Source organism: Penicillium cataractarum (genome assembly GCF_028827025.1).
Source record: "Penicillium cataractarum strain IBT 29864 chromosome Unknown utg000008l, whole genome shotgun sequence".
Taxonomy (NCBI): domain Eukaryota; kingdom Fungi; phylum Ascomycota; class Eurotiomycetes; order Eurotiales; family Aspergillaceae; genus Penicillium; species Penicillium cataractarum.
Genome location: NW_026622744.1, coordinates 2,179,392 through 2,205,323, shown reverse-complemented (window position 1 = coordinate 2,205,323; position 25,932 = coordinate 2,179,392). Strand labels below are relative to the sequence as shown.

General features: G+C 51.4%; 8 protein-coding genes across 8 annotated transcripts; 3 read left to right on the top strand and 5 right to left on the bottom strand.

The window, feature by feature from the left end:
• Window positions 1-666: 666 nt before the first annotated feature.
• On the bottom strand, window positions 667-2,924 carry N7496_009932 (CBS and PB1 domain protein; the record flags this gene model as incomplete). The annotated part of the gene is made up of 4 exons (XM_056702845.1): window positions 667-1,494; window positions 1,559-1,653; window positions 1,715-2,588; window positions 2,700-2,924. 4 exons carry the CDS (start codon window positions 2,922-2,924, stop codon window positions 667-669), a joined length of 2,022 nt encoding a protein of 673 aa, XP_056551845.1.
• A 445-nt stretch (window positions 2,925-3,369) lies between these two features.
• On the bottom strand, window positions 3,370-4,800 carry N7496_009931 (uncharacterized protein; the record flags this gene model as incomplete). Its single annotated transcript, XM_056702844.1, has 3 exons — window positions 3,370-3,822; window positions 4,006-4,055; window positions 4,110-4,800. The coding sequence occupies 3 exons, from the start codon at window positions 4,798-4,800 to the stop codon at window positions 3,370-3,372; spliced, it is 1,194 nt and encodes a 397-aa protein (XP_056551844.1).
• Window positions 4,801-4,857: 57 nt separating this feature from the next.
• Window positions 4,858-6,149, top strand: N7496_009930 (40S ribosomal eS26 domain-containing protein; the record flags this gene model as incomplete). Its single annotated transcript, XM_056702843.1, has 6 exons — window positions 4,858-4,881; window positions 5,147-5,192; window positions 5,255-5,291; window positions 5,549-5,676; window positions 5,869-5,971; window positions 6,044-6,149. 6 exons carry the CDS (start codon window positions 4,858-4,860, stop codon window positions 6,147-6,149), a joined length of 444 nt encoding a protein of 147 aa, XP_056551843.1.
• A 484-nt stretch (window positions 6,150-6,633) lies between these two features.
• Window positions 6,634-9,279, bottom strand: N7496_009929 (F-box protein; the record flags this gene model as incomplete). Its single annotated transcript, XM_056702842.1, has 2 exons — window positions 6,634-9,029; window positions 9,090-9,279. The coding sequence occupies 2 exons, from the start codon at window positions 9,277-9,279 to the stop codon at window positions 6,634-6,636; spliced, it is 2,586 nt and encodes an 861-aa protein (XP_056551842.1).
• A 1,779-nt stretch (window positions 9,280-11,058) lies between these two features.
• Window positions 11,059-12,233, bottom strand: N7496_009928 (uncharacterized protein; the record flags this gene model as incomplete). The annotated part of the gene is made up of 2 exons (XM_056702841.1): window positions 11,059-11,591; window positions 11,654-12,233. 2 exons carry the CDS (start codon window positions 12,231-12,233, stop codon window positions 11,059-11,061), a joined length of 1,113 nt encoding a protein of 370 aa, XP_056551841.1.
• A 1,391-nt stretch (window positions 12,234-13,624) lies between these two features.
• N7496_009927 (LMBR1 domain-containing protein) lies at window positions 13,625-15,782 on the bottom strand (the record flags this gene model as incomplete). Its single annotated transcript, XM_056702840.1, has 2 exons — window positions 13,625-15,389; window positions 15,475-15,782. The coding sequence occupies 2 exons, from the start codon at window positions 15,780-15,782 to the stop codon at window positions 13,625-13,627; spliced, it is 2,073 nt and encodes a 690-aa protein (XP_056551840.1).
• Window positions 15,783-18,533: 2,751 nt separating this feature from the next.
• Window positions 18,534-23,428, top strand: N7496_009926 (uncharacterized protein; the record flags this gene model as incomplete). The annotated part of the gene is made up of 3 exons (XM_056702839.1): window positions 18,534-18,763; window positions 18,918-19,020; window positions 19,172-23,428. The coding sequence occupies 3 exons, from the start codon at window positions 18,534-18,536 to the stop codon at window positions 23,426-23,428; spliced, it is 4,590 nt and encodes a 1,529-aa protein (XP_056551839.1).
• Window positions 23,429-24,233: 805 nt separating this feature from the next.
• Window positions 24,234-25,770, top strand: N7496_009925 (putative nucleotide-sugar transporter; the record flags this gene model as incomplete). Its single annotated transcript, XM_056702838.1, has 4 exons — window positions 24,234-24,317; window positions 24,384-24,460; window positions 24,557-25,396; window positions 25,497-25,770. 4 exons carry the CDS (start codon window positions 24,234-24,236, stop codon window positions 25,768-25,770), a joined length of 1,275 nt encoding a protein of 424 aa, XP_056551838.1.
• Window positions 25,771-25,932: the final 162 nt, after the last annotated feature.

Below are 25,932 nucleotides of genomic sequence, written 5' to 3'. Positions count from 1 at the left end.
GAACCGGTGGATCACCTCGAAAGTAATAATGACCAGGGAGAGTTAAGGATTGAAGATATTCCAAGACTAAGAGATTATGAAGAAGCTCTCATATCAAACTGACTAGTAATACGAGAGACAGGGCTACTAGAAACTACTATTGATGCCCGGGTACGACTAAGTACTACAGTAGTTCGGGTTGGTTGCCAGGGCCCTCAGGTGCCTAACGGCCTCGGTGGAGATCACCTCGAACGGCCTATTTCAATCTCCTCAATGAGGGTTATTTTGAGAGAATTAACACCCTAGTATAATCATTTGACGATCACTATTACAGATCAATTGTCCCAGAAATTCATATCCCACGAGGTTCTTTCCGCTTTTCTACAATATCGTACCATCCTATAAGAACAAAAGATATTTGCATTGAAGGCTAAACTACTGGCCGCAAACTGATCATGACTAGAACAGCGGTATCTGGACGCGACATGGAATATCGATAATTAGAAGGTGGGGGTATGCACTCTCGCAGAACGAAATCACCAAGAGCAGCCAAAAATGAACAAGAGGGTGTTTGGGGGGGGGGGGGAGGTTGATCGAGATTATTTGGAGACGTTCAGGGGGAGGAATATGAGATCGAAGAGGACAAGGGAATGATGTCTAGAAACGGAAAGCAGATGCAAGTATTTTTCAACGACCGCTGGGACGGCTGAGGATGAACACACCCGCGATGACCGCGGCCAGAGTAACGATGGCTCCGGGAAGAAGAAGCTCGTTTGGAACACCAGTGATGAACTGCTCCTCCGGACCGTGGTGTGCAGGGAAGGCCTGGCGGGGCTTGCTCAACAAAGGCTCCTCCGAGGGGGTTTCTGTAGTCACGCTCTTGGGCGCCTCAATGACGGGGGTCGCAGGCTTAACGGGCTGGGGTTCGACAGTGGCAGGGATGGGAGGCTGGGCCGGGTCATGAACGAAGAGATCAACCTTATCACGGTGGGCACGACGGGCAAGATCAATGGCGTCCAGCATGTCCTGATCGGTAGTGATCGAAACAGTATCGCCCTCGTTATCCATGTAGCTCAGAGCATAACCGGTGTTGCTGAGTCGGCCCTCCTCCACTACGGCCTCGCCGCCCACAGCCTCAACCTCGGAGCCAAGCTTGGCAGTCACCTGGGAGACCAGATCGGAAACGCCAGAAGAGCTCAGAACGTTCACGCGGTGCACCCGGCCACTAGGAGCCTTGAATTTGAAGGGGAACGGAGCGTTCTCAGCATGGTGGTGCTGGTGGTGCTGAGAAGCCACTTCAGAGTGCTCTTCGCCACCGTGGTGCGAAGCAGACTCGTTCGGCAGCACGCTGTTATCGTACTGTGATCGAGCCAAATCGGGGCTCATGACGGAGCGGTGTGGGGTGTGAGGTGCCGGCTGGCTGCCAGAGACCATCGAGTCGGACTCGTGATCCATTGACAGCCAGAACTTGTTCCAGGCCGGACCCTCGTCGTCCTGGGTCGACATGGTATTGATCTATATGCGATAATGAGATTCGCGCTCACAAAGATATCTCTTGCACTTAACCAGGGAGGCTTACCTGTTCAAGGGTGGCATAGGTGAGCTTCAGCACATCAACCATGCCAACAATCTCGCCGCCCTCGTTCATGACGGGGAGGTTAAGGTAGTGACCATCTGTCGCGATAATTAGTAAATCAATTTACCAGACTACATTTCGTCCATCTCAAGAACTAACCGTGCATCTTGCGGAGGGCGGCCTGAATGCTCATATCGGAGGGAGCGAAATCAGGGTGGGGGGTCATGACGCGAACCACACTGCAAGTAGCAGGGTCAAGACCGGGGGCGATGACACGAAGAACAATATCCTTGCTGGTGAAGATACCAGTAATGGAGCCCTGGTCCTGCACAAGCAAGGCAGTGGTGTGGTGCTCCTTCATCAATGCCGCGGCATCCTTGACCGTGGTACGGACGGAGACGGTCACCGGAGGCATGCCATCCAGAACAGTCTCGAGAGTCGGGCCGGACATCTTGGATCGCAAGGCCTCGACGTACTGAATAACCTGCTGGGGCTGGCTGGAGCCCAACTCGGTCTGAACACCCTCCAGCGCATCGTACAGCTTGCGCGATGAACTGTAAGCACGCTCCAGCTTCTCCATCGCGTCGTAGAAGCACTTGGTGATATCCAGAATACCCGAAATATCCTGGTTCTCGTCCATAACCGGCAAATGTCTGAAGCCCTTCCGAACCATCAGGTCAAGCGCATCGGTAGCGCTGGTGTCCGTCCGCGCACATAGGGGGTTCTTGGTCATAATCTCGGCGACGGTGACCTCTCGCGCCTTGTGGCCAGCGCCAACCACACGGAAAGCCAAATCCTTCGCGGTGAAAATACCGGCAATTCGCTCATCGTCGTCAGTAACCAACACGCAATCTTCCCGCTTTGCGGCCATCAGCTGGGCGGCCTCGGCAATGCTAAGGGTGGGCTTGATCTGGAGAGCCTGGCTGGGCTTCAAGGCGAGCACGGTGCCTGGCGGGGCTTTGCGGGCATTCCTTGCCTTGGTCGGATTGTGCCTCTTCTTATTGAGGTCGGCCTCCATCTTACGACGGATTGCCTATGAAAACGCAAACACGGGGGTTGGTTAGCCGGCAAGCCGAGTAGAAAAATGGCGGATCAACCGCGAGGATCATCCTCAGAGCTATACAGCTTCCGCAAGTATACACACCTCATCACGCTTCGACTGGTTCTGTCGCTGTCTGCTACTGGCGGCGCTCATGGTGCCACTTCCGACGTCACTGGAGGGTGTGTGGGTGGTGGATGCGGCGGAGGATTCTGGACGGTCTGAGCGAGGTCGGGGGATATGGGAAGCACTCGAGCTCTCGAAGTCGGGCAGCCTTCCTCTCCCGATGGTCTTATTGGGTGTTCCCCTAAAAGTACCTGTATGCGACATACTCAAGCCAGGGGAAGGAACACAACAAAAATGGAGACGAAGGGGATGAGAAGAGTGGAGCAAACTCGAAAGAATGAGAAACCGGTCCGAGAAACTGAAAAAAGGGCAAACAGCAAGGGAGTCTCTTCCAGTTCGAGAGAGGGAAAAGGGCAGTCAATGGTCGATCTGAACAGGGGTGTTTGGGTTGTTTGGCGGTGTTTTCACGCTAAGTTCAACTATCGCCCGCTTGGGGCGGGTGTAAACACGGGGCTTATGTAATTGGCCAGCACGAACGGTAGGACGACGATGAAGACGACGAGCCAGAAGCCTGGATTGAAATATTACTCTGCTGCGCTATAGTTAACAAAACCTGGTTCCGCGAAGCAATCCGTATCCTATGGTGAAGCTGGGAAGAACGAATAACAATAGTGTATTATAAGAATAATGGACTTTCTGATGCACCTTGCTAGTACTCAGAGCAGCTATGATACATAACGTCGTCACTTTCGTCTTCTTCCGCATCTTCGGTACCAGTCTGACTCTCATCTTCCCTAGCCTTAGTCGATTGTATGCTACCCGATATGACATCTATGATACTTTGCGTTGTCCGCATGATGGCATTGACATCGGATGCCTTGGACAATTCCCCACTAGATTCGAAGGTTGTATGTGCAGTGAGAGAGGCGGGGAGCTCGCAGCCTGAGATGTTTCTTGCCAAAGCTTTAAGGGTTGATTTCTCCAAGTATTCTCCAGGGCTTGGCCAAAAGGCTTTCTCACTCTCTACCTGATCGGTGAATAACCTGCTGCCGGGAGAATCCTCTCTTTTGCGGAAGATGTAGGTTATGATGAACCGGAAATATAAAAATCGTTTAGCGGGGCGGTTATCATTAAGGAATCTTAGTTCCCTCTCGTGGATGTCCTAAGGAACATGTTAGAAAGTCTATACTCCGTAATACTGATCGCGGGTAACAAGCCTTCCACTTAAGCTCCCCCCTGGGTATCGGAATAAGGTATCATTTTTGCTGTTGATGTCCGTGAGCACACACTTCCACCTCGAAGGTAAGTTCGAGTTAGCATTGCCTTCGATGATCGGTAAAATCACGATCTTTCCGCTATCTAGGCCTCCTTCAAGTGATTTATGCAGGCTCACAGCTAGAAAGTGATTAGCCACAGCCAAGCAAAGATAACTAGGAATAAAGTACTTACCGTTCCGAGGATCTTTAGCTACAAGCTGTCTAACTCCAAACAGGGGCGCTATCTCGTCAGTGCTCAAGCTTTTTGGCACTACATGTGCGGCTTTGATGTCTTTGGCGTCGAATTTGCCTAGTACATGGCAATAACCAGCCTCGGACTCGATTCCATTCTTGGCGTTAATGCCGTAATAATCATTCACAGCCTTCTTGAAGTTTCGTGCAGAGAATGGCTGCTGCCGACCTGGCTGCTTTGCGCGAGCTGCCATGACTCTTTCCGTAAGGCTGGAAGAATATGCCCGTTCAAGCGTCTCAAGGCTTATTTCTCCATGTCGTGGGCGCTTTGTTGCAACAGATTCCTCGATATCCTCCTCGAGGATCTTTCTTTGCTTGCAGATTGTTCCAAGTTGCTCATTCGCCCGTTTAGTACTGGACAAAAACGGGCCTATGGCGGTCCGGAACTCCTCTGGCGAGAGCTGCTCGGAATCAAAGGTATGTTGCAACCCTTGATAGGCAGTTTCAATGTAGTCGAGTTCACAGCCATGGGCTTGGACTTTCGCTTCCAAGAAGTCAGAGACCGATCGGTAATTTGGCGTAGCACCCGAGCTAACACTCCTGGACTTTTCGCGCTTTTCGTCAACGGCCTCTTGCCACCTCTTGGGCATACGGGCGTACACGCGAGGGGGAATTTCTGGAATTTGCGACATTATGGCAACGCAACGTAGATCGGCCAGCGTTGAGAATTGCTCAGACCCACGAGGATAATGGAGTATAGATCGCGAAGTACAGTATGGAAGTCGGACATGCTACTATGCTAAATTAGGACATTACGATCCGGGAGCTAGTCTACTTTGGGTTGGAATGGAACTGGTGACTGGACCACGTGATGATCAGGTTATTCTCGAGTTCCGATAACTGCCTTGTAGCCTTATCGCCTTATCTGTCAGGCCACCACCACTCTGTCAGGCATTCAGGTGTCCATCACCCGTGACTGGGTCTCGCTTAAGGGCTTAGGGCTTCCCACAACACAACCACCCATCCATTCCGGCAGAGCGTCTGTGTGAGCGAGCTTCGACAACCCACTCCCGACAAGACACCCGTACGTTTCCCTCCCCCTCTTTTCTCCTTTCCATCCCAGATCGACTCTCTGACTTTCCACAGAGCAATCCGTCAAAATGGTCAAGAAGCGGGCGAACAAGTAAGACTTGATCCCTCCTCCATCTATCCCGCGAATCCAGTCTCCCATCCGATATGAATCTCCGCAATGACGCCCCGACGAATTCGATACCAAGCCACACAAGTCCTCGAGTTCGAAAATAAAATGAGAAATACGACTACTATTTTTGCAAGAGTCACCCACGCGCATTGACGGACGAATTCAACACCGAATGGAGACTGGATTATCGTGAAATGCATACCTGCAAGGGAACATGGGAACTAATAGAATTTCTTTAGCGGTCGTAACAAGAATGGCCGCGGCCACGTCAAGCCCGTGCGCTGCTCCAACTGCGCTCGCTGCACCCCCAAGGACAAGGCCATCAAGCGCTTCACCATCCGCAACATGGTCGAGTCTGCTGCCATCCGTACGTGACCCTTTCGACGTGACTTCATTCCATTCGCACTATGCACGCAAAGGAGGATCTTGGATCGACTCGATTCGACAAGGACCATTCAAGGTCCCTCGTCCATATGAACGAACTAGAGCCGCCTGCGCATCACAACCTACGCTTTTCTCTGAGGAACAATGGACTAATATATTTTCTTTCGACCTACAGGTGATATCTCCGATGCCTCCGTCTTCGCCGAGTACTCTGTCCCCAAGATGTACCTGAAGCTCCAGTACTGCGTCTCCTGCGCTATCCACGGCAAGATCGTTCGGTATGCACGCCCTCACACAAATCCTACGACTCGTCCATGATCCATTCCACATACTAACTCCATCCTCTACAGTGTCCGTTCCCGTGAAGGCCGCCGCAACCGTGCTCCTCCCCCACGGATTCGCTACAACAAGGATGGCAAGAAGCTGAACCCCCCTCAGGCCGCCAAGGCTATGTAAAGGAGAGGAAACGCCATTCAAACCAGCAAAATAAAAATGGAACTAGTCTGAAATGAATCTTTTTATTTTGTTTTCCTTTCCCGCTGTGGTGCTCTTGAACGACGGATATCTGTGGCATTCCAGCTCGACAAGCTAAAATGCTGCAACGAAAATGGAGGAAACGGCACTAGGGTGTTCGACAAAAAAGATACTCGGTTCTGGGGATTGGGGGGCGCAATTACGAAGGACGATTAGGATTTCCTTCTCGTCTCTTTTATGTGCTTTCTCTTCGCGTTTCGCAGTGTCTTGTGCCCCCTTCGATGTATAAGAGCCAAATTACGATGGCATGTGCATGACTGGAGGCAAGGATCAGTCTGCTTTATTGCAGACTAGAAAAATACCAAAAATTCTCTAAAAAGGCACTTGCACTTCCCAGTAGATCCATCGTTTCTTTGCACTTGGAAGAATGGCTTCGTCATAGGGTATATGCTATATGCTAAGTAACTCATGGATAAAGATAGCCCTTCTCAAAGTAATTCCCATACATATCCACCATACCGCTACGCATCTTGGACGTCGGGTTCCTCACAATCTTAATCTCCCCCTTCCAATGTCCTTCCACGAAATGCGCCATTGAGATCTGCGCTGTCGTTGCAGCGAGTAAACTCGAGCTCCCAGTGCCATTAGTACTACGTCGCCCTCTCTCCCGACGCACGACCTGCTCATACTCAGCCTTTTTAGCACGACGGAAAGCAGCGAGTTCCGCCACGAGATCGATTTCTTTCACGAGCGTGGGCTGCGACCCTTTTGCAACCGGTCGAGACGAGCTAGGCGTACTGTGCACCGCAGATGTAACGCTTCTCTGCGAGATCCGGCGGCTTGGCAAAGGTGATTCAGCGCCAGAGTGTGAATATGTCGACGCATCGTCGTCCGAGGGCATGAGAGAAACCTTCTCGTTCAGCACGGCCATTGGGAAGTATTTGCCGGGATCGTTCTCGGGAATACCACACTCCATTTCTTCGAAGAAGCTGAAATCGTCTGCTGCTGCGGCCCAGAGAGCCTCCGAGTCACGGTCACCTGTACTCGAGTTTTGGACTCCAGGTTTCCATGTAGTCAATCGGGTTGAGCTATCGGTGGGTGTGACTTCAAGGACTATTCGACGGAGACCGAAGAGCGTTCGAGAACGCTGTTGTTCAGCTTGTATGCGTGCTTGGCCGGGTGGAAGGGAGTAATCAGATCCGGCTTGGAGGGTCGCAAGTAGAGCTTCATTGGAACAAGCTGTAATGAATCGAGTCAAGGTGTACAAGATCGGAGAATTGGGTGATATATGCGAGGGCACGTCCGTTAAGACCAAGGTCTCTAGATGTGGAATATGGGACGGATGCAGGTAGGGAAATCGGCTTTCTTTCCCACCTCGAAGAGGAAGAGATTGATTCCGTGGACGTTTCGCGAGCAGCCCCTGGATTCTTTGGGCTCGTGGGTCATCGATTGATATTGGGGAGCTGCATCGTGGTATTGATGCCACGGATCCGTCATCCTGAACTGAAAGTGCGGAAATTGATTGTAAGGTGCCTTCATCATTTGGCTGGCCAGGGACGGTAGGAGGCGGGCCATTAAGAACAGTGGAGTTGCTGTCGTTACTTGAATCAAGTACAACTTCCGGTGCAAACGCAGATCCACGTCTGACTGCGGACAATGGTTCATCCTCGTATGGATTCAACAGCCGCGTAACTGGAGTCGTGACAGTCGAACCTTTAGACTCCGATACTGACGTATCTGCGAGCTCGAAAACCGGAATGTTCTCTCCCGGTAGCTCATGGATCTCCTGTGATGCATCCAGTTCAGCTTCATGTCGTACCTCGCTGCTGGCGGGAAGCTCGGGAAGGTAGTCGCCTTTAGGTACCGAGTCTTTCGCCGGAGGCTCCGCAGTAACAACGGCATGGTGAGCCCGAAAGTAAGTAAGCTTATCCCCGGCGATTTTGCCCAGGATAGGTACTAGCTTCTCAGATCCAGGGTATATCCCATGTTTGGAAGCCGTTTTATGAATGACGTCTGCGGTGTTCACGGTACCAACATCAAGAGCATTGAGGCGAGATGAAGCCAGGAGGCCTGCAACACCTTCAACTGTGATTGGATTGTTGGCGATGTAGAGATGGGTGATCCCTGTGTAGGGCAGGTCTTCTATCCAGGAATTATTTGAGCCAGGCTGTGCGAGAAACTTGAGATATTGCTCATCCAGGTCTGGGGATTTGAGAAATTCTGATTGGCGATTGTGGTGAGTTGCTGGAGGAGCTCGGTCAGGTGAAATACCATTTCGTCTTGGACTTGGTTCATTTGCTCGGTCTGGTGGAGTAAACGATGCTTGCAGTAAGGAACGCACTGCCATGTCGGTGAGCATGTTGTTTCGCACGTCCAGGAATCGAGTCCTAGTTCCAATGGCATTTGCCAGGAACTCGGCATCGGTATCCTTCAATCCAATACCACGCAATTTCAGCACTTGGAGGTTTTCAAGCTGAGACAGCGAGGACAGAACGCTTTGATCTCGTGCTGACCTAGTATACGAGAGGTCCAGGTAGGTCAGCCGGGGAAACCGAAGTATAGTCTCCGCCAGGCCGGCTGAAGTTGTGTTGGGTTCATGATCCGCTAACAACAGGCGGACATTATATTCACTGGATCTGGGGTGATTTTTCAAAGCAACCATCGCATTGTGATCAAAGAATGGTAGCCTTGAGACCATCAAGCATTGCAGACAGGGCAAATACTCCAGAATATCTCTCAGCCAACCCGGTCGGGGACCGCCGTAGATCTCTGATAATGCCGGAGGTAAATGAAGCGTATGCGTTAGTGCCCGTACTTCTCGCCTGGCATATTTCAGAGTTCTTCTAAACCGCGTCAGGGCCACTGGTATATTCGGTCAGCATAGGATTAAACCCCGCATGCATGGGGATATCATAGTCTTACCGTAGACTGCGTCATTCTCTGTACCGAAATGCGACGCCGGGTCACCCCAGAGGAATGGCATGAACAAATCGTGCCATCGATGGCAGACCAGTGAGGCAGCACATAGATCACTAGAAGGGATGTAATGGGCGATAATGGCCCATGCATCTCGGTCCGTTGCGGACTTGTATGACGGCGGGATCAAATCCATCATCCCGTAGAGCTGAGTGTGTGGGGCTCAACCATGGGGGATGCTGATGCTGACTTGGGTTTCTTTAAAATCACCCGTGTTTCTGGAGGCAGGGCTGATGCTGTTGGATGGAGTTGGCAGTGTGAGATGTTTGACACAGCCACGTTGCACCGGGCACCTTAACAAGGCTGTACATAACAAAACTACGCCCCGTTTCTTAAGTGTCTCTGGGGTCTTGGCTTGTGTCAGTATCGACCACCTTCTTAAAGTATTGCCACATGGTAAACCATATATTCATCTCCCAATGTAGGCGCTCGGTCTTATTGACTATAATAGAGCCAATCGAATGCCTCAAAGTTCTACAATTTCTAAGAATGTTGTTGGGTATGTATAGGCCGATTTGGGCCTATGATGTCATCGGATATACCCCTCATGTTCAAATCCTCCATGCTGTACGCTGTTGTTGTTTATCCAGAAGAAAATTACTTCCCGCCGTCGATAGAGATATCCCACTACCTAGTAATTGCTGCTTAGGGGCCTGGGGGGGGTTCGCCATAATTAATGCTATATCGTTATTACAGCATACCTTGAGCATCGAAATTGTAGATTCCATGCCGGAATATATCGCCGAAGGAAATAGTAGGTGGGAGCATATCCAAGTCTATACAAGATGAACAAACACCACAACCGAGGCCTCAAGCGTAGACAGGACCTAATCCCGTCGTAAATTGACACCGAACACAGCGAGGAAAGAAAAGCACATGTTCTCTAGAATCCAATTGAATCTGCTTCCATCCCCCTCAAACCAAAACTACCTATGCGACAGACATCCCTTCCTTCCCACATGGCTCAGAACTATGAAACAGACACAACAATAACCAACACCCAGCACAACCAGAGCACAATTCAACAAAACACCAACAAACAGACTCTCCACCAACTTTTCTCTCCCCCAAACTAAGAGGGCAGACACAATCACGTGATCCATCCGGATCCCGAAAATTCCACCCGACCCACAAACCGAGTCAACAACTATTTTTCCTCGCCAATGTTCATCCAATCGCCTTCGTGGTCTAGTTGGTCATGACGTCGGTCTCATATGGATCTTATGACGACCCTGCCTCAACAGGGTGGTAATCCGAAGGTCTCCAGTTCGAACCTGGACGAGGGCAATGGATCTTTCTTTTTGCATATATTTTTTGTTGGTTTGTGTGAGCTGTTGTATGGTTTTTTGGTGCAAGGGGCGCCAATTAGGTAGCTATAGTTATGGTCTTTTGATTTTTAGCATGAGATTGGGAGGTATTTGTGAAGTATGTTGAGAAAATGGCACTTAGGATAGACTACCTGTTGGACACACTGGATGTCTAGAAGCACTCGACGCAGGTTCTATTTAGCCCACTATGGCATGAGAAGAGGTATCAGATCATGAAAACGTATAGAATAAATAATCAACAGCGTCACTTGTACTCCTAACGAAAAACCCCAGTGCCAAGGCCAACTACACGACAGTGCATCCCGGTTTAGAGGGAGGGGGCCTTTTAAGCGTCAAGCGGCAGTGAAACTGCTGTCAGCCGTCAGTTTGTCGGCACAAGGTGAAAAACAAATGAGTGTGATGGATCCAATAAGTTGATATCGGCCAAATCCGACCCCGAAAATTCATAGGTTCGTATCTGTTGTAGCTCAAAGAAAAGTTGGGTTTTCTTTCCGAATACTATTGATCCTCGGTCCATGGGCGCCAGCAGGCTGTGGTTCGAGAATCGGTTGGAATGGCGGGTGCAACAATCCCCTGACAATGACGCACTATGCATTGGACACGAGCGGATTATCTATCACCGCTGAAGTGATTATTTCAGTCCCCAGTGCATAATGGTACCAGAAGAGTATCATAAAATAACTGATCCCAACGGACACCATGCTAAGCTTCCTGTAGTTTCCATTCTGATAATCTCGAACTTCCTCCACTGACTTGTCTCGTGCGATTTTGAAGACGTTCAGAGAGCCCCCGGAAGGTAGTTGATGGGCTTGATTTTGGGTAGACGACATAGAGCGGCCCATTTCGGTGTCAACTCTCTGTTGGCGGCCACTTTCCGGCACAATTTGATCTACCGCATCCAGTGTACTCTGGCTAGAGGGGAAAATAGATAGAATTGAGTCAACTTCCGAGGGGAAGTGCACTGTTTCTTGGGAGTCGCGTGTAGGTAGTTGTTCCGGCTCGCCACTAAGCTGCTGGTGTTGCGCTGACGATTCCTCGTTGGTGGTAAGCTCTGTGTGATTCTCTTTCGATGGACACGATGCTGAGCTTCCAGACTTTATAGGACTAGTGTCTTTAAGGTCTATGGCACTCATTAGCGATCACTGCTCTAAAATATAAAGGATAGACATTGTGGGAAGTTACCTAGCATCATTTCCATGCTTTGAAAAAAGGGTAAGGTTAGGAGTAAGAGAGGCAAGATTTGTCCAAATCCCCATGAGTTTTCGTCGCCTTCCATTCCATTCTTTTGGGCATTTTGCCTTAGGGTTATAACAAGGGCAGAATTGGTTGATAGCTTTATGTAGGATAAGAGGATCTGGAGGCTTTGTGAGCCCAGAATATCCGTAACACAGAGAGCGATAAGGAATATTAGGCCGGCAAGAAAGAGCAAAAGTTTCGTGATAGGCGTCATCGCAGCCCGTAGTATAGCGCTCCGTGTTGCCATGCGCTGCTGGTCAAGCCTGCAGGCTCTTTTGAAAACGAATAGAGAAAGTTCCAAGATCAAGTCCGGAATTCGATTTAGAACGTTGAAGCGTACCAAAGACGGGAAAAAAAGAACAGTAGCGTACGAAATATCCGACAACGACGTGAACACGTCCAGAACGAGCATGAAAAGGGCACTGCCGCTATAGCGACCGATATTTCTCCACGCACACTGCATAGGCAGTCCCCAGTTCAGGTTGATTAGAAAGCCATCATCCCATATGATGAAACTGCTGATCATGTCTGCGATGCAGATGGTGATGACCCATGGCCATCTCCAGGATCGTTTAAACCAGCTTCTGCGAAGAATATCTCGGGTTGCGAGTGCAATTACCGTGTACATGGCTAGCGCCATCTGTCCCTGCAAGATAGCGATATTGAAATGATATTGGGTGATGCTGGAATGTTTGCTATATGCAACCAGGTATATCGAAGTACCTGTGACAAGTTGCAGGTCCCCCAGTATCAGCATAACATTCTGTACCGTCTTCGGGCGATGAAAGTAGGCCGGGATTTTGTCCAGAATCGGGGAAAAGACCCAGTCGGCACCACTGAGTTGGTCGGAAGGCAGGCAATCTCGTGTGAAGTAGCTAATCATTGCCACGATGAAAGTACACCATGCTGTTGCCAAGAACGCGACAACTACCTTTTGCTCTGTCAGCTGTCATGAATCAAGTCCGGGAGAACAAGGATACCAACTCCCTCTCCAGCCTACAGGAAATATTGACTGGGTGAGAAAAAGCGCTTATTGGAGGTCCAGAAACCCATGAATTCTTACTCACAACGTCTAGATCAGCATCGAACGTTCTATTAGTGAAGGAGCAGTTCAAAACACGCCCCATCTTAAGCCCCGTGGTCGATAAATCGTAGTTCAAACCGGGCAACACAAAGTTTTAGAAACCTTTCGAAAATGGAGCCTCAAGTCTCAACTAGGGCCTGCTGAATCGGCGAAGAAGCATTATAAAAGAATGGTGCATCACATCAACACCCATCGTCAAAGCGCGATTCGCGACCGCAGCTCGTATTATCTCGTCATATCACGTTTTCAACCGCAGTGGGCAACTGTTGGGCAGCGAGAACCGGGCAAGGATCATACATGAAATAAAAATTTCAGTATAGGAAGAGGATCATAGGCAGACATCTCAAAGAGTAGTTGTAGGACCTTGTCGGATACCTCTATTATGGGAATTACTCAAACGACGATACAAGATTGCTAGGTCGACGACACCCCCTCCCCCCTTTTGAGATTATCGTAGTATATGTGTTGCTGTCTTCCAATAACCCCTCTTTTTGGAATACTTTCACACCGCCTATATAGCGGTGGACCCTTTAGCGGGTATTCCATGGGGATGGCATGACTCCTGATGTGCAACGACCAACCTTCAAGCAAGGAATGAATAGTTATCCCACGAACTATCAAAACCCTGAGCTTGGATACAATATATGGGGAATTTGTATGAGATAGAACATGCGACAAATGAAAGAAGCTAGTATGTACATAATAAAAGGGTTTATATTACCGCTGACCAGCAGCTTAAGAAAAACACAATGAAGGCCCCAACACCGCATCATGCAACCAAAGAAGAGGAAAAAAAATACAACGACTCAATCCAAGCCCGGTCAAGCACATGCTTAACCCAGACGCAGTCGGCCAGGGACGGCCCGGCCGCCAAACAGCCGCGTCACACCACCTTCCTCGGTGGTGGTTGTGTTATTGTCACCCGACATCCAGCGAGGCAAGCGGAAGGGTTCGCCCTGAAGCCATTGCGGCTTGTTGGTGGTGTCAAAGGTGTTACGGACGCGGTGTGCGAAGGATTGGAAGAAATTCTCCTCTTCCTCTTCCTCGCCATCGACCACGGTAGGTGCGGTGACGGGGCGTTGGGTTGGCCGGGGGGACCGGGAGCCTTCAGCAGTGGCGACGCGCAGACGTGATGAACCGAGTGATTCATCGTCGCTGCGGTCTGAAGCCCAGGTTGAGCGGCCGCCGCGTGAGGAAACGGCCAGGGAGCCAAAACCGTTGAGCTCGCGCTCGATGAGATCGCGGCCCTCGCGCCAGCCGCCCATGCCGTACCCGGCTGGGTTGTTCTCGACGTCGTGCAGGTCATCGTCCTCTGCTAGACCGAAGCCACAGATGTTCTTGACCCGACCGTATAGATTGAATAGGGTGGCGCAGATGGGGAGGAGAATGAAGATGGGGAAGATGTAATCGAATCCCTTGCCGAGGTGCGTCAGGTTGATGAGACGACCCAGGAACTCGTAGAAGGTGGTTGTGCGACGGAAGTCCTTGGGCAGGAAAGTCAAGAAGTTATAGGCGATGGGAACAGTAAGACGAGCCACGAGACTGGCGTACCAGCACGCGCTCTCACCATACGTGTTGCGGCGCACCAAGGCCCTGTTGCCCCAAACCTTGACGTCGTTGACGCCGACCAGAGCGGCAGAGCACATGTACAGTAACCAAAGGGAGGCGATGACCTGGCTCCCAAAGCCAAGAGGCTTCTCGTCCTTCCAGTTGGGAACGACGGTCAAAGTAATGGCAGAGAATTGTGGGGCCAAGGACTTGATCAATTCTGACCAGACAATGCAAACCGAGGCAACCGCGAAGACAGCACCGAAGATCAAGCGTAGTGTCGGGATGACATTAGAATATAGTTGATAGCGCAGGTAGGGATTCAAAAACTTGACTTTCGGTAGCCAAGATGAGCGGCGGGGGCCAGTGCCAAACTCCAGCTTCTTCGACGCTGCTGAATTGATGATGGCTTGGAGGTCAGCAGCCAGCGTCACCACGCGATCCCATTCATCCACGAACCGCGCCTTCATATGGCGAGCACGTTGCAAGCGTCTAGTCAAGTCGGCCAGATAGCGCTCCGTAATGACCGAGGGAATAGAGCCAGATGTCTCCGGGGTCTCAAGAATAGGGACCCGCACGTCACCAGAGCCGGAGCCGGATGTTTCGGACAGGTCTTCGATCCATTCCTGGAAGTCGCGCGCAGTTCCGGTCTTGCGCTGCTGGAGTTGAGCGACTTGCGAGTTCAGGCTTTCTAGTTCGTTGACGGCATCCATCAAGCGGTCATGCACTTTGGGAGCATGCGCTTGGATGCGCTTGAGGCGACCGCTCACATTCGCATTGCGGAATAGATTGCGAGGGATGGATACCAAGCCGTGACCCATCAGATAAATGGCGAGGACAAGACCCCAGACGTAGGCCAAGGCCATGACGGTACCCTTGATCGAGGTGGGATCAAACCCAATAGAGATGGAGATATAGATGAGTCCGACCAAGGCGCAGGAGAGAACGATCAATTGATATCGAGCATTACAGCGGAGGGAATAAATGATTCGTGCTTTGGGTTCACGGTATCCGGAGTCAACATAGTCGCCGAGCAGAGGAAGGATGGCCCTGAAGACGACGCGGAAGAGGTTAGCAAACCGGGCGCAAATTGAAAGATGCGACCGGAGAAAACGGGATGCAGGCAAGTACATACCAGGTCAGCATGAAGATGAGCCAGTAGGCGATTCGCCAGCACACCAGGACCACCCGGTCGGGTAACCAGATTGCCTTGGGACCGGTGCCATTGCGCGCGCTGGATGCGAGATCGATCGGGACGAGGAGGACGACACTCGCGGGGAGCGCGAGGGCCAGGAAAATAGGGACCAGCAAATAGGCCGGGGTTGCACGGATAGTGAGGAAGCGGCGCAATAGAAGCAGCACTAGAGCCGAAATGGAGCAGAGGGCGAAGGCGAAGAAGATGTTGGAGCCCACGGAGACGGGCGACACGGAGATGGAGAACATGGTGGGCGGAGGGGGGAAAGAGAAAAGAATGAAGAGATTCTTTAGCCGTTGTTCATGACGAGGGTCGTAGCTTTACGAGAGAAGAAGACGATCGAGGCGAAGTCGAGTCCTCCGTAGAGTAGAGGGGGAAGATAAAGTGGGTGAATTTAGTTAAAAGATGGAGATGGAGATGGCGATGGTAGATAGAAATAGAACAGTTGACGTTTCCAGGGGAGTGTAGTGGCTGACTTAAGCTCGAGGGTACGCAATCAACGCGATCAACGGCAATCTGGCTGGGGCGTCACCGGGCTCAGCAGTGTACCGGGTACTTTGTTGGACTCTTGGCGAGCCCCCCCCTTTAACTTGTCCGGGAGTTAAGTGGTGGGCTTTCCAACTCTTGAAGACGAACGTTGGGTGGCGGACCGTCTAGTGGGGTGGTGCTTCCAACCTCAGGTTCCGCCGACTGCCCGGGTGATTGGCTTAGTCACAACGGACCAATTGGCGTGGCCCGGATCAGGCCAGGGCCAGAACGCTGCCGATCTTTTTGGGTGATTTTTTTTTGGGGATCGTAGTTTGGTGATTATTATTTAATCGTTAAACTACAACACGAGGGAATCTTGAGATAATGAGGTAGTATAGTAATTCTCGAAGACCTAGCTCGAGAAATATCTATCACCCAGAAACTCATTGTGCTGTATAGGATAGAGATTGAAATACTGCAAGTCCCACAGAAGCGGCGATCTTGAGCTTATGCTCTGCTCGGACTAGTCGTCGGGAACGGCGGTACAGTAGTAGAAGAGCTCAGGTACTGGGTATGGTCCCTTGCATGATGGACAACATCCTCATCAAGCATTATTTCCCTGAACTCGTGCAATAATGACTACTATTAGAGGAATGGTTGCATATGTCCCGTGTACGGATCTTGCTCTTCTATCATACGTTGCTCCGTATATTCCTTCTCCATACCTACTGCGTATACTGGTTGGTGTACGGGACGAGATCCACTATTATGACGACGGGCGTTGTTTGGGCTGCAAGATTCTAATCTGGAACGAGGGACAGACTGGTGCTACACGACGGGATAGAACCGTAGAATTCTGGAATTGTCGAATCGAAGCATGATTTTTTATTATCAATCGAAGCAATTGTCAGTCCTTGAGATCCCGCAAGTACCTGAAAATTGCGCACCCGTCCAATGCAGCAACCATGCGCTTAGAGTTTTGCTCATACTTCGACCATACGCGCCCCTGTCATTACAGTAATTAAGTGGGGACCATTGGGCAGGATCAAACGATTCCGTCGGAAGAAGAGATGATTAGGAGGGAGAAGAGAGAGCCTCTCAGAATAGAGACGAGAAGAGGGCGAGAGAGACAGAGAGAGGGAAAATAAAAAGGAATGGACCAATACAAAAGAAGGATTACTGCGATGGCCACAGGGTTCAGAAATCGGCGAGGGCAGGGTTGTGTTTCAAAGGTGCACAGATCTCCCGACGGAGGGGGGCAGATCATGTCTGGATGGGAAAGGAGTGGCGGAGAGAGGTGGAAGATACTAGCGAAACATATTGACTACAAAGTACTTTGTACGATACAAAGTACATATCCTAGGTACCCAATGTGCTGGAGCCTGGTAGAAAAAGGAAGCGAGAGCCATGTTCAAGGCAGTCCACGATAAGACGAGAGATCTGGTGGGCCTGAGGCGGATTTTGTCGTATTATTTGTATAGAAAAGTATTGGCTGGTACTGGATGTCCATAATGGAGATCTCTTGTCAGAAAGAGTTGGTCTGACACCAGATAGGGCGGACGATCATTTGATTCAGTCTTAGGTTTTATTGTAATAACATTGAAGGGTAGATAGATATATGGCATGGTCCAGGAGGTCTAGCAATAAAGACAGTAGGACAGGTTTCAATACACTAATTCTTTAGAAGCATAGACTTTGAGCTTATTGAGAATGCAGATTAGTTCTATCCTGAATACAAGTCTACATCGTGGAAAGTCTGTAATGTACCGATACGGAGGCCACATGATCGTGAGTCGACAAGTGCGACTTGAACTGGCTACAGCATCCCCGTCGCACTTCCATCCCCAGAACCAATCCTCATTTCTTCTCTTCTCTTCCTCTCCTCTTCCCTGCACCTCCTCTAGCCCTTTCTTTTCTTTTCTTTTTTTTTCTTCCCTCCCAAGCCACATTTTCGTCTGCGACTTACAGACTACCGGTGCCCGAAGCGCCTTGCCCCCTCCTCCTCCTGGGTTGGCGGGTGTACAGATCCTGGTCGCTTGCTTTTGCTCTCTCTCGAGCTTTCTGACTTTCCCTCTCTCCCTCTCGCTCTCTCTCGCTCTGCCTAACTTTCTTCTTCCACCCCCCCCCTCACCCTTCTGTGTCCTCCGTTTGGACCAGTTCCAACCCCATCCCCACCCGCCCTGATCGACTCGGACTCACGGGTTCCACATCAGCAACCCGGCTTCCCTCTTTTTCCATCCACCGATCTGCAACTTGCCTCCGACCCTGCAACTTCATTTCCCCAAACTCTCTTGTCAACACATCCTCCCCCGACCGTCTTTTTTCGACCCTCCTCAACCGGTCTCGTCTAACCTCTCCTCCTCTTATCCCATTACTCCACCACGCGACCCCTGTCCTCCATCTTCCTCGACTCGTCTCTCGACACTACGTTCTATTCTTGACGCTCTCCGAATCACACCTCTAGCGAATGCTGACGACCATCACTTCCTTCAGCGGATTGCTCCCTGGTCCCCATTGATGGGGCTTCCGTCATGAATCCCGCCCAGTTCTCCAACCCCGGCGGGGGCATGCCTGGACTCGTCAAGCCAGGCATGCCGCAGCAACAGCAGCAGCAGCAGCAACAACAACAGCAGCCGCAGCGTAATGATAACGGCCAGATGATCATGAACCAAGTTGGACACGAGCTACAAATGCAGCCTCGACTCGGTGGATGGAGAGATGAAGTTCCCATCAGGGTTCGAGCTATGCATGTTTTCCAAATGTAAGTGTGCCATGGACAGCGGCCCCGACTTTCTCGCCCCCTCCCTTCCCGCCTACTTTTTTTGTCGCAGCTTACCCGCTGCTGATTCACGTCATTCACTCCATCCATCTCTTTTCCCTTTCATCCCCACGACTGACCTTTTTTGATTATCTAGGATTACCTCCCTTCGATTGATCCAACCTCGAATCGACCTGAAGCAGGCTGGCAACGCTGCGATTGCCTTTGAAACTAATGCCTGGAAGAAGTCCAAAGATTTGGTTCGTTACCTTGCCTCTCTTACCCTCACAGTTCCTCGTCCCACGTAGTTCTTCTTTCCTCTTTCCATCCGAATCCTTTTCTTCTGAGCTTCCTTCTGCTTCGGGCGCAATATCCTCATCATACTGACCTTTGGCATTTTCGCCTTGACAGAGCGAATACGAGAAGACTTGCGCCGAGAAACTCAACCATATCAAAGATACCCGCCAGAGACAAGCCGCCGTTGCGCTTCAAAGCGGAATGATGCCCCAGGGTGGGCCCGCTATGCAGAGCCAGCTTCAGGGCGGGATTCCCCCTCAGATGAACCCGAACATGCAGACCTCGCCCGTGGCTCAGGGTCAACCTCAAATGATGGGCATGAATGCTCCCAACCAGCAGGCGGCTATGCAACAGCGCCAGCAACAGCAGCAACATCAACAGCAGCAGCAAGTCATGCTTCAGCAGCAACAGCAACAGCAGCAACAATTGCAGCAGCAGCAACAGCAACAGCGGGCCCAGCAACGCCCTGTCAATGGTGTTCCTCTTACCGACGACATCCCTGCTCTCCAGAACCCTGACGCGGAACACGTGCAACGACTTGCGCAACAAATGATGTCCAAGACATCCCCAGAGGACGTTGAAAAGATCAAGTCGAATCTTGCCAACATGAATCCGGAGCAGCGACAGTATTTGCAACGAAAGGGCATCGATCCAGTCAATTACTTCTTCCGCACGCAGGCTCTGGGTCATTTGCGACGATACCGTCGCTCTCGCATGGAGATGGGCCGCAATGCCAATCTTGCCAATCCCGAGGCCATGCTCACGAATGATCCGATGATGAGCCAACAGGCGATGTTCCAAAACATGATGAACCTTCAGCGCAGCAACTCGACTTTCTCCGGTAACCAAGCTCAGGGTCAGGACCCGAACGCTTTCTTCGGCAACGTGGAGAACATCCAGGGCCAGCAAGCTGACGGTCTTCGCTCGCAGGAAGCCGGTCAGCTAGTTGTTCCTGCCAGCTCATCGCAAATGAATCAGACACCGTTCAACAACCAGCAGAACCTGTTTCAACAGCAGTCTGGTCAGAACGGTCAAGGGAACGGGACTATGAACGGTCTGGGCATGAACAATCAGGCGTTCAACCAACAGCACATGCAGCAGAGTCTCCCCAACGGAGCCCAGCAGTTCCAGGCTCAACAGGCCCAAGCCCAGGCTCAGGCTCAGGCCCAGCAAGCTCAGGCTCGTGCCCATGCTGCTCAGAAAGCGCAGCTGGCAATGTCGGGCCAGGTTAATTCGCAAGCTCAAGTCCCATTTCCCCAACAGAGTCCCGTCATGCCGATGCTGAATCAGGGAATGCCTCCCGGTCAGATTTCCCCTGTCCCAATGTCGGCCCAGGTTCGACCTCCGTCTCGCCCGGCGAATATGGGCCAGCACCCAGGTGGTATGCAGACCGGACAACCCACCATGCAAAATCGCCCTCCAATCCCTCCCAGTCTTCCCCAGGCGGTTCGGGACCAATTGGCTCAAATGAGCAATGAGCAGCTTCATAACTTCCTTCAGAATCAACGCCGTGTTCATGCCAACAACATGGCTCGAGCCAACGTTCAGCAGCAGCAACTACAGCAGCAACAGCCACAACAGCCGCAGCAGCAGCAACAGCCGCAGCCGCAACAACCGGTGCAGCAAAGCTCTCTCCCGCAGGATGGCCAAAATCAAGCCATGTTCACTGGAGGACAAATGGCCAACAATCCTCGAATGAGAGCCTCCATGAGTATGCCACAAGGCATGAACCCGGCAGCTGGTCTCGTTCAAAACCCACAGCAGATGACTCCTCAGCAACGGGCCGTGCATTTGCACCGACAGAACGAGATGGCCAGGCTGGCCGCCCTCCGGAAACAGAACAACGGCCATGAGATGACTGTTGAGCAGCAAAAGGAAATGGACCGTGTCTCTTTCCCAACGTCGCTGATTGCGAATAACCCTCAAGTGCCACAAAACATCAAGACTTGGGCTCAGATCAAGCATTGGGCGAGCACTAACCCCATCACTACTACTGGTGTAGAATTCAGTCGCCTCTTGACTCTTCAAAAACTTCACTTTGCCCAGATCCTGGCTACGAAGCTTGCCCAGCAACAGAACCAACAGAACCAACAAAATCAACAAAATCAAAGTCAAATCCAGCAGACTTTCCAGGGCCCTCAAAATGGGATGCAGGCCCCTCAGAGTCATCCGAATCCCGCAATGGCCATGGCAATGCGACCAATCACCAATGATGATATTCAAACCGCTCGCCAGAGGCTGGGAAACAATTCGGCCAACTACGACGACGACCAGATTCGCGAGCTTCTTCGGACCAAACAGAGGCAGATGATCGAGCAAGCTGCCCATCAACGGGCTCTTGCTTTGAATCAAGGAGTCCCTCAGCCTTCTGGCTCCGTACCTCCAACCCAAACGCAGACTCAATCACTCAGTGTTCCCCAGCAGCCCTTGCAAGTCCCTGGTGATCTGCAGCCTCCGAATCAGAGGCAGCCACAGACGGCCTCTGCTCCCAAGAGTGGTAAAGCCCCGGCCGCTGTGAACCAGAGATCGAAGAAGCGACCAATCCCAGATGACGGGATTGAGATAACGGGCATGAACATCACCCCTCAGCAAAGTCATGCTCCTCCAACCACTGCTGCCCCTGCAGCTCAAAAACCAGGGATCAGTCAAGTATTCTCACAAGAGACCTTCAATTCCATGACTCCCGAACAGCGTCTGGCAGTTGAACAGACAATGCGGCGCCATCAGCAGGGGTACTTCCGCCCTCCGCATCCCAATCGGGCCGCTGCTGAACATAATTGGAATACGAATCTCCCACCGAAACTCTTGGAGGCTTATGCCGAGATCTCCAAGGCTGCTCCGCCCCCAAACATTTTGCCTATCTCTCCAGAACAGAAAGCGATTATGACCCAGCAGCTGCAAGAATCCATCGACATCCTCTCTCGAGTGGATATCATGATTTTGCAAGCATTCGCCAAGGCGAACAACCAAGAACGAAGTGTGCGAAACATACTTGCCATGCGATTCCAGTTGATGCGTCAATTCAAGAACACTGCGGAGTGGATCCCCAATGAGAATTTCACCGTCAACCCCGACTACTTGACTGGTTCCATTCTTTTCATTCGCAGGTTCTTCCAGGCGGTGATCCAGCGGGCAAATGAGCGCCGGACTGCTCCTTCCCAGGCCAACGCCCCGATTGCTCAGTCGGAACAGCCTGGACAGACTTCCGCTCTGAATGCGAACAACCTTAAGCAGCTACAGCAACAACAGGATGAGGCCCTTCAGCGCGCCCGTCGTGCTTCCAGCCAGTCTGCGCCCGTACCTGCACCTTTCGGTGCTCCCTCACCCCAAGGTGTTCCAGCATATGGTTCAGGAGGACTTGCTCCCGAGAAACTGAAGCTCCCTCCGCCCAAAAAGCGCAAGCAGTCTCACACCGGTGTATCCTCATCTCCCGTGCCGGCTAGTGCTCCAATTATTGCCGATGCGAGTTACAAGAAGGCCGTCGCGGACGCCAAGTCGACGGCTGCCGCTCTGGCTGGTGCATTCAAGTGCGGTGTGGTTGAATGCCAGCATCATTTCCAAGGTTTCCCAACCCAGGCCGCTCTAGACAAGCATGTTGAGGAGAGCCACAAGCCAGAGATGGAAGAAGTGATCGAGGATCCTATCCAATTCTACCTTGACAGCCTTGACATCGGTCTTGGGTTGACAGTAGATAACCAGGGAGCCCAACCGATTGCTCCTACCGGCACCAGCACTGCTCGATTGATGCCGTCTCCCGTCAAGCCTGGCCTGGCCACTCCCGCCTCCTCCACTACGACCCCAATGATGCGAGCCACGAGCCAGGTCGTTGCCAAGGGTGTGTCACCCGCTGCATCTGCCCAGCAGCTCACCCCTCAGCTGGAGCAGGCCAAGAAACCGGGTCAGAAGCTTACCACGCTTGAGCAACCGTCGGAGCCCGCTCTCGCATGGGCTAATTCCCAGGTGACTCCTCAGGAGCTTCAGAACACCTTTGATCCTCTTTTCGACGAGGTTGATCCGTGCAATGGGCTCAGCATGTACTCTAGCGAGCCTTGGAGTTTTGACGCCTTACTAGCCAGCGAGTCCGCTCGTCGTGACCCGACAGAGGATACTCCCGACTCCGATGATCTGGCCTTGGCCACTGAGACTCCCCAGGATGATCCTATTAATTGGTCCGAGTGGGCAATGTACGATGAAGAATCCGCTGCGGCCACCGCAGAGTGGATGAAGATTCCGCTCGAGCTCCAGGACAATTCTGGCGACGGTATCAAGGGTGTACGTGTTGACTTTGACCGCCTCGAGCGTGAGCAGCGTGAGGAGAAGGAAGCTGCCCTCCGCGGTAGGGCCGGCCTTGTTGTCCCTACTGCGGTGTGAGTGCGACGATTTGAATTGGTCGCATTGCACTTGACGAAGTTCTCTTTTTATTCCAATGTCCATTTCGGTACGACGAAAGCTGAGGCGGATCGATTTCTTTTTCATGACTTGCCTTATTTTCTTTTTCCTTTTCTTCCTATCCTGGCGGGTTTCCTCTGGCGTACATAGGGTACGGGTTTCTGTCATTTTCGACTTCTTTTCCTCTTCTTCTTCTTTTCCATGATGGGTCACAATCTGGAAGCGAGTGTACCATACCCAAACACGGGACTCCTGTTCTCTCTGATTCTTTCTCTCTGGCCGACTTTTCTTTTCTCTTTTCACCCCTTCTTCCTTCATTTCATTTGAGCGATCCCTCTGCGTGGATACTGAATTTTGTTCTTTTCCCTTTTTTTCGATTTGTGATTCCCATCTGGATCAGCGATGGCGTTCATACTGGGGGAAAAAAGATGATGGGTCTTTCTGTTTTATCGCCAGGATGGGGGTGATGGGTTTATGCTTGGTAATAGCATCTTTCTTCTCGATACTATTGATCTCATGGATTTGTCAATATCAGGGCAAATGATTTTCTTCTATCTTTCTTTGAATCTATACATTAGTTATTCGTAGAGTACGATCGGCTGTACAACTCGGTGCATAGTTTGGATCAGCTGAATGGATCCACCCAGTCACGTCAGCTGGCCGCTTATCAGCCCGATAAGGCCATTCTCCGCTTTGTTTGAACTCCAACCTCCTCCTCTCCACTTCTCCTCTTCACCAACTCTTCTCCCCCCGCCTCAAGTCCCTTCCTAGGATTACAAGGGACATCATGGCGAACCGCGGCCTCATTCCACTCCTGGTCACGATGATGCTCGTGACCGGAGTCTGCAACACTATTCTCAACAAGTACCAGGTAAACGCACGCTAGCCTGACTGATAACGCGCAGGATTTGAAGACTAATGACGACCCTGATCAAAGGATATGCAATGTGTACGAAACTGTGACTCGCCCAATCCCAAAGACCATAAGCTGTTTGAGCAGCCCGTCATTCAAACGTAGGTGGCATCCCTGGGGCCAGCAGAGTCGCATTGTGAAACATTGGCTTTGGACTCGTCGGACATTGGCTTACAAGATATCTCTGGATCGATTAGGGCTCAAATGTTTGTCGGTGAAATGGGCTGCTGGATCGTTGTCGGATTGTCGATTATTTACAAGCGCTTCGTGGCACCTCGACTCACTCGAGACCCGTCTCCGCTATTCGAGGGCGGCTATCGGCCCGTTGGTGAGGAGGATGAAGACGAAGACCACACTCTTGACGGGCGCAATGGCCATGGCCACAACAAGCCTGCGCACGAAGATGATGATCGCATCAAGTTGCGTGGCTGGCGGATTCTCCTGCTCGCTGCGCCGTCTTGCTGTGATATCGCAGGCACTACCCTTATGAACGTGGGCCTGCTCTTCGTTGCTGCTAGTATTTACCAGATGACCCGTGGAGCCCTCGTTCTTTTCGTCGGTCTCTTCAGTGTAATCTTCCTCCGTCGCAAGCTCTTTTTATACCAGTGGAGCGCGCTCTTCGTCGTCGTACTCGGCGTGGCCCTGGTTGGCCTTGCCGGTGCGTTGTTCGGCAGCGAAACCGGTCATGATATCACCCAGGATGACGGTGTCGTGAATGCGGATGGAAGGACTCCCGAAGCGGTGCAGACTATCATTGGTGTTTTGTTAATTGCCGCTGCTCAGATCTTCACTGCGTCGCAGTTTGTTCTTGAGGAGTGGATCCTCGAGAATTACGCTATGGACCCTATCCAAGTCGTCGGCTGGGAGGGTATCTTTGGGTTCTCGGTTACCGTGATTGGTATGGTGATTCTTTATCTGGCCGTTGGTAGTACCGATGCTGGACGGTATGGCTACTGGGATATGAAGGAGGGCTGGCACGAGGTTAGCACGAATCGCGCAGTGGCGATCTCGAGTATGCTGATCATGATCAGCATTGGGTATGTTAATATCTTCTTTTCATCCCTACCTCCCATCCTCCTCCAATCTTGCACCATGACTTTACCTAAATTTGAATACCTACTAAACCATAATCTCCAGCGGCTTCAACTTCTTCGGCCTCTCCGTGACCCGCACCGTCTCTGCCACCTCCCGCAGCACAATCGATACTTGCCGAACTCTGTTCATCTGGCTCGTCTCTCTGGGTCTAGGCTGGGAGTCTTTCAAGTGGCTTCAAGTCGTTGGCTTCGGACTGCTCGTATACGGCACCTTCCTCTTCAACGATATCATCCGTCCCCCTCTCAAGGCATGCCTTCCATCTAACCGGAGAGAGGGCCAGGTACTGCTCCCTGAGGAACCCATTGAGCATATGTAGAGCGGTACAAACATGACCAGTTTCTTTGCTGGTCATCTATAGCCTAGCCTGTGCGGTTGGCAACTTTTTATACATTTGCATTCGGTAACTATGCTGGACGTTGGCGTTCTCCTGCGTTGGTGCTTTTCTCTCGTCCCCTCGGAGCTTGGTTTGAATATACTG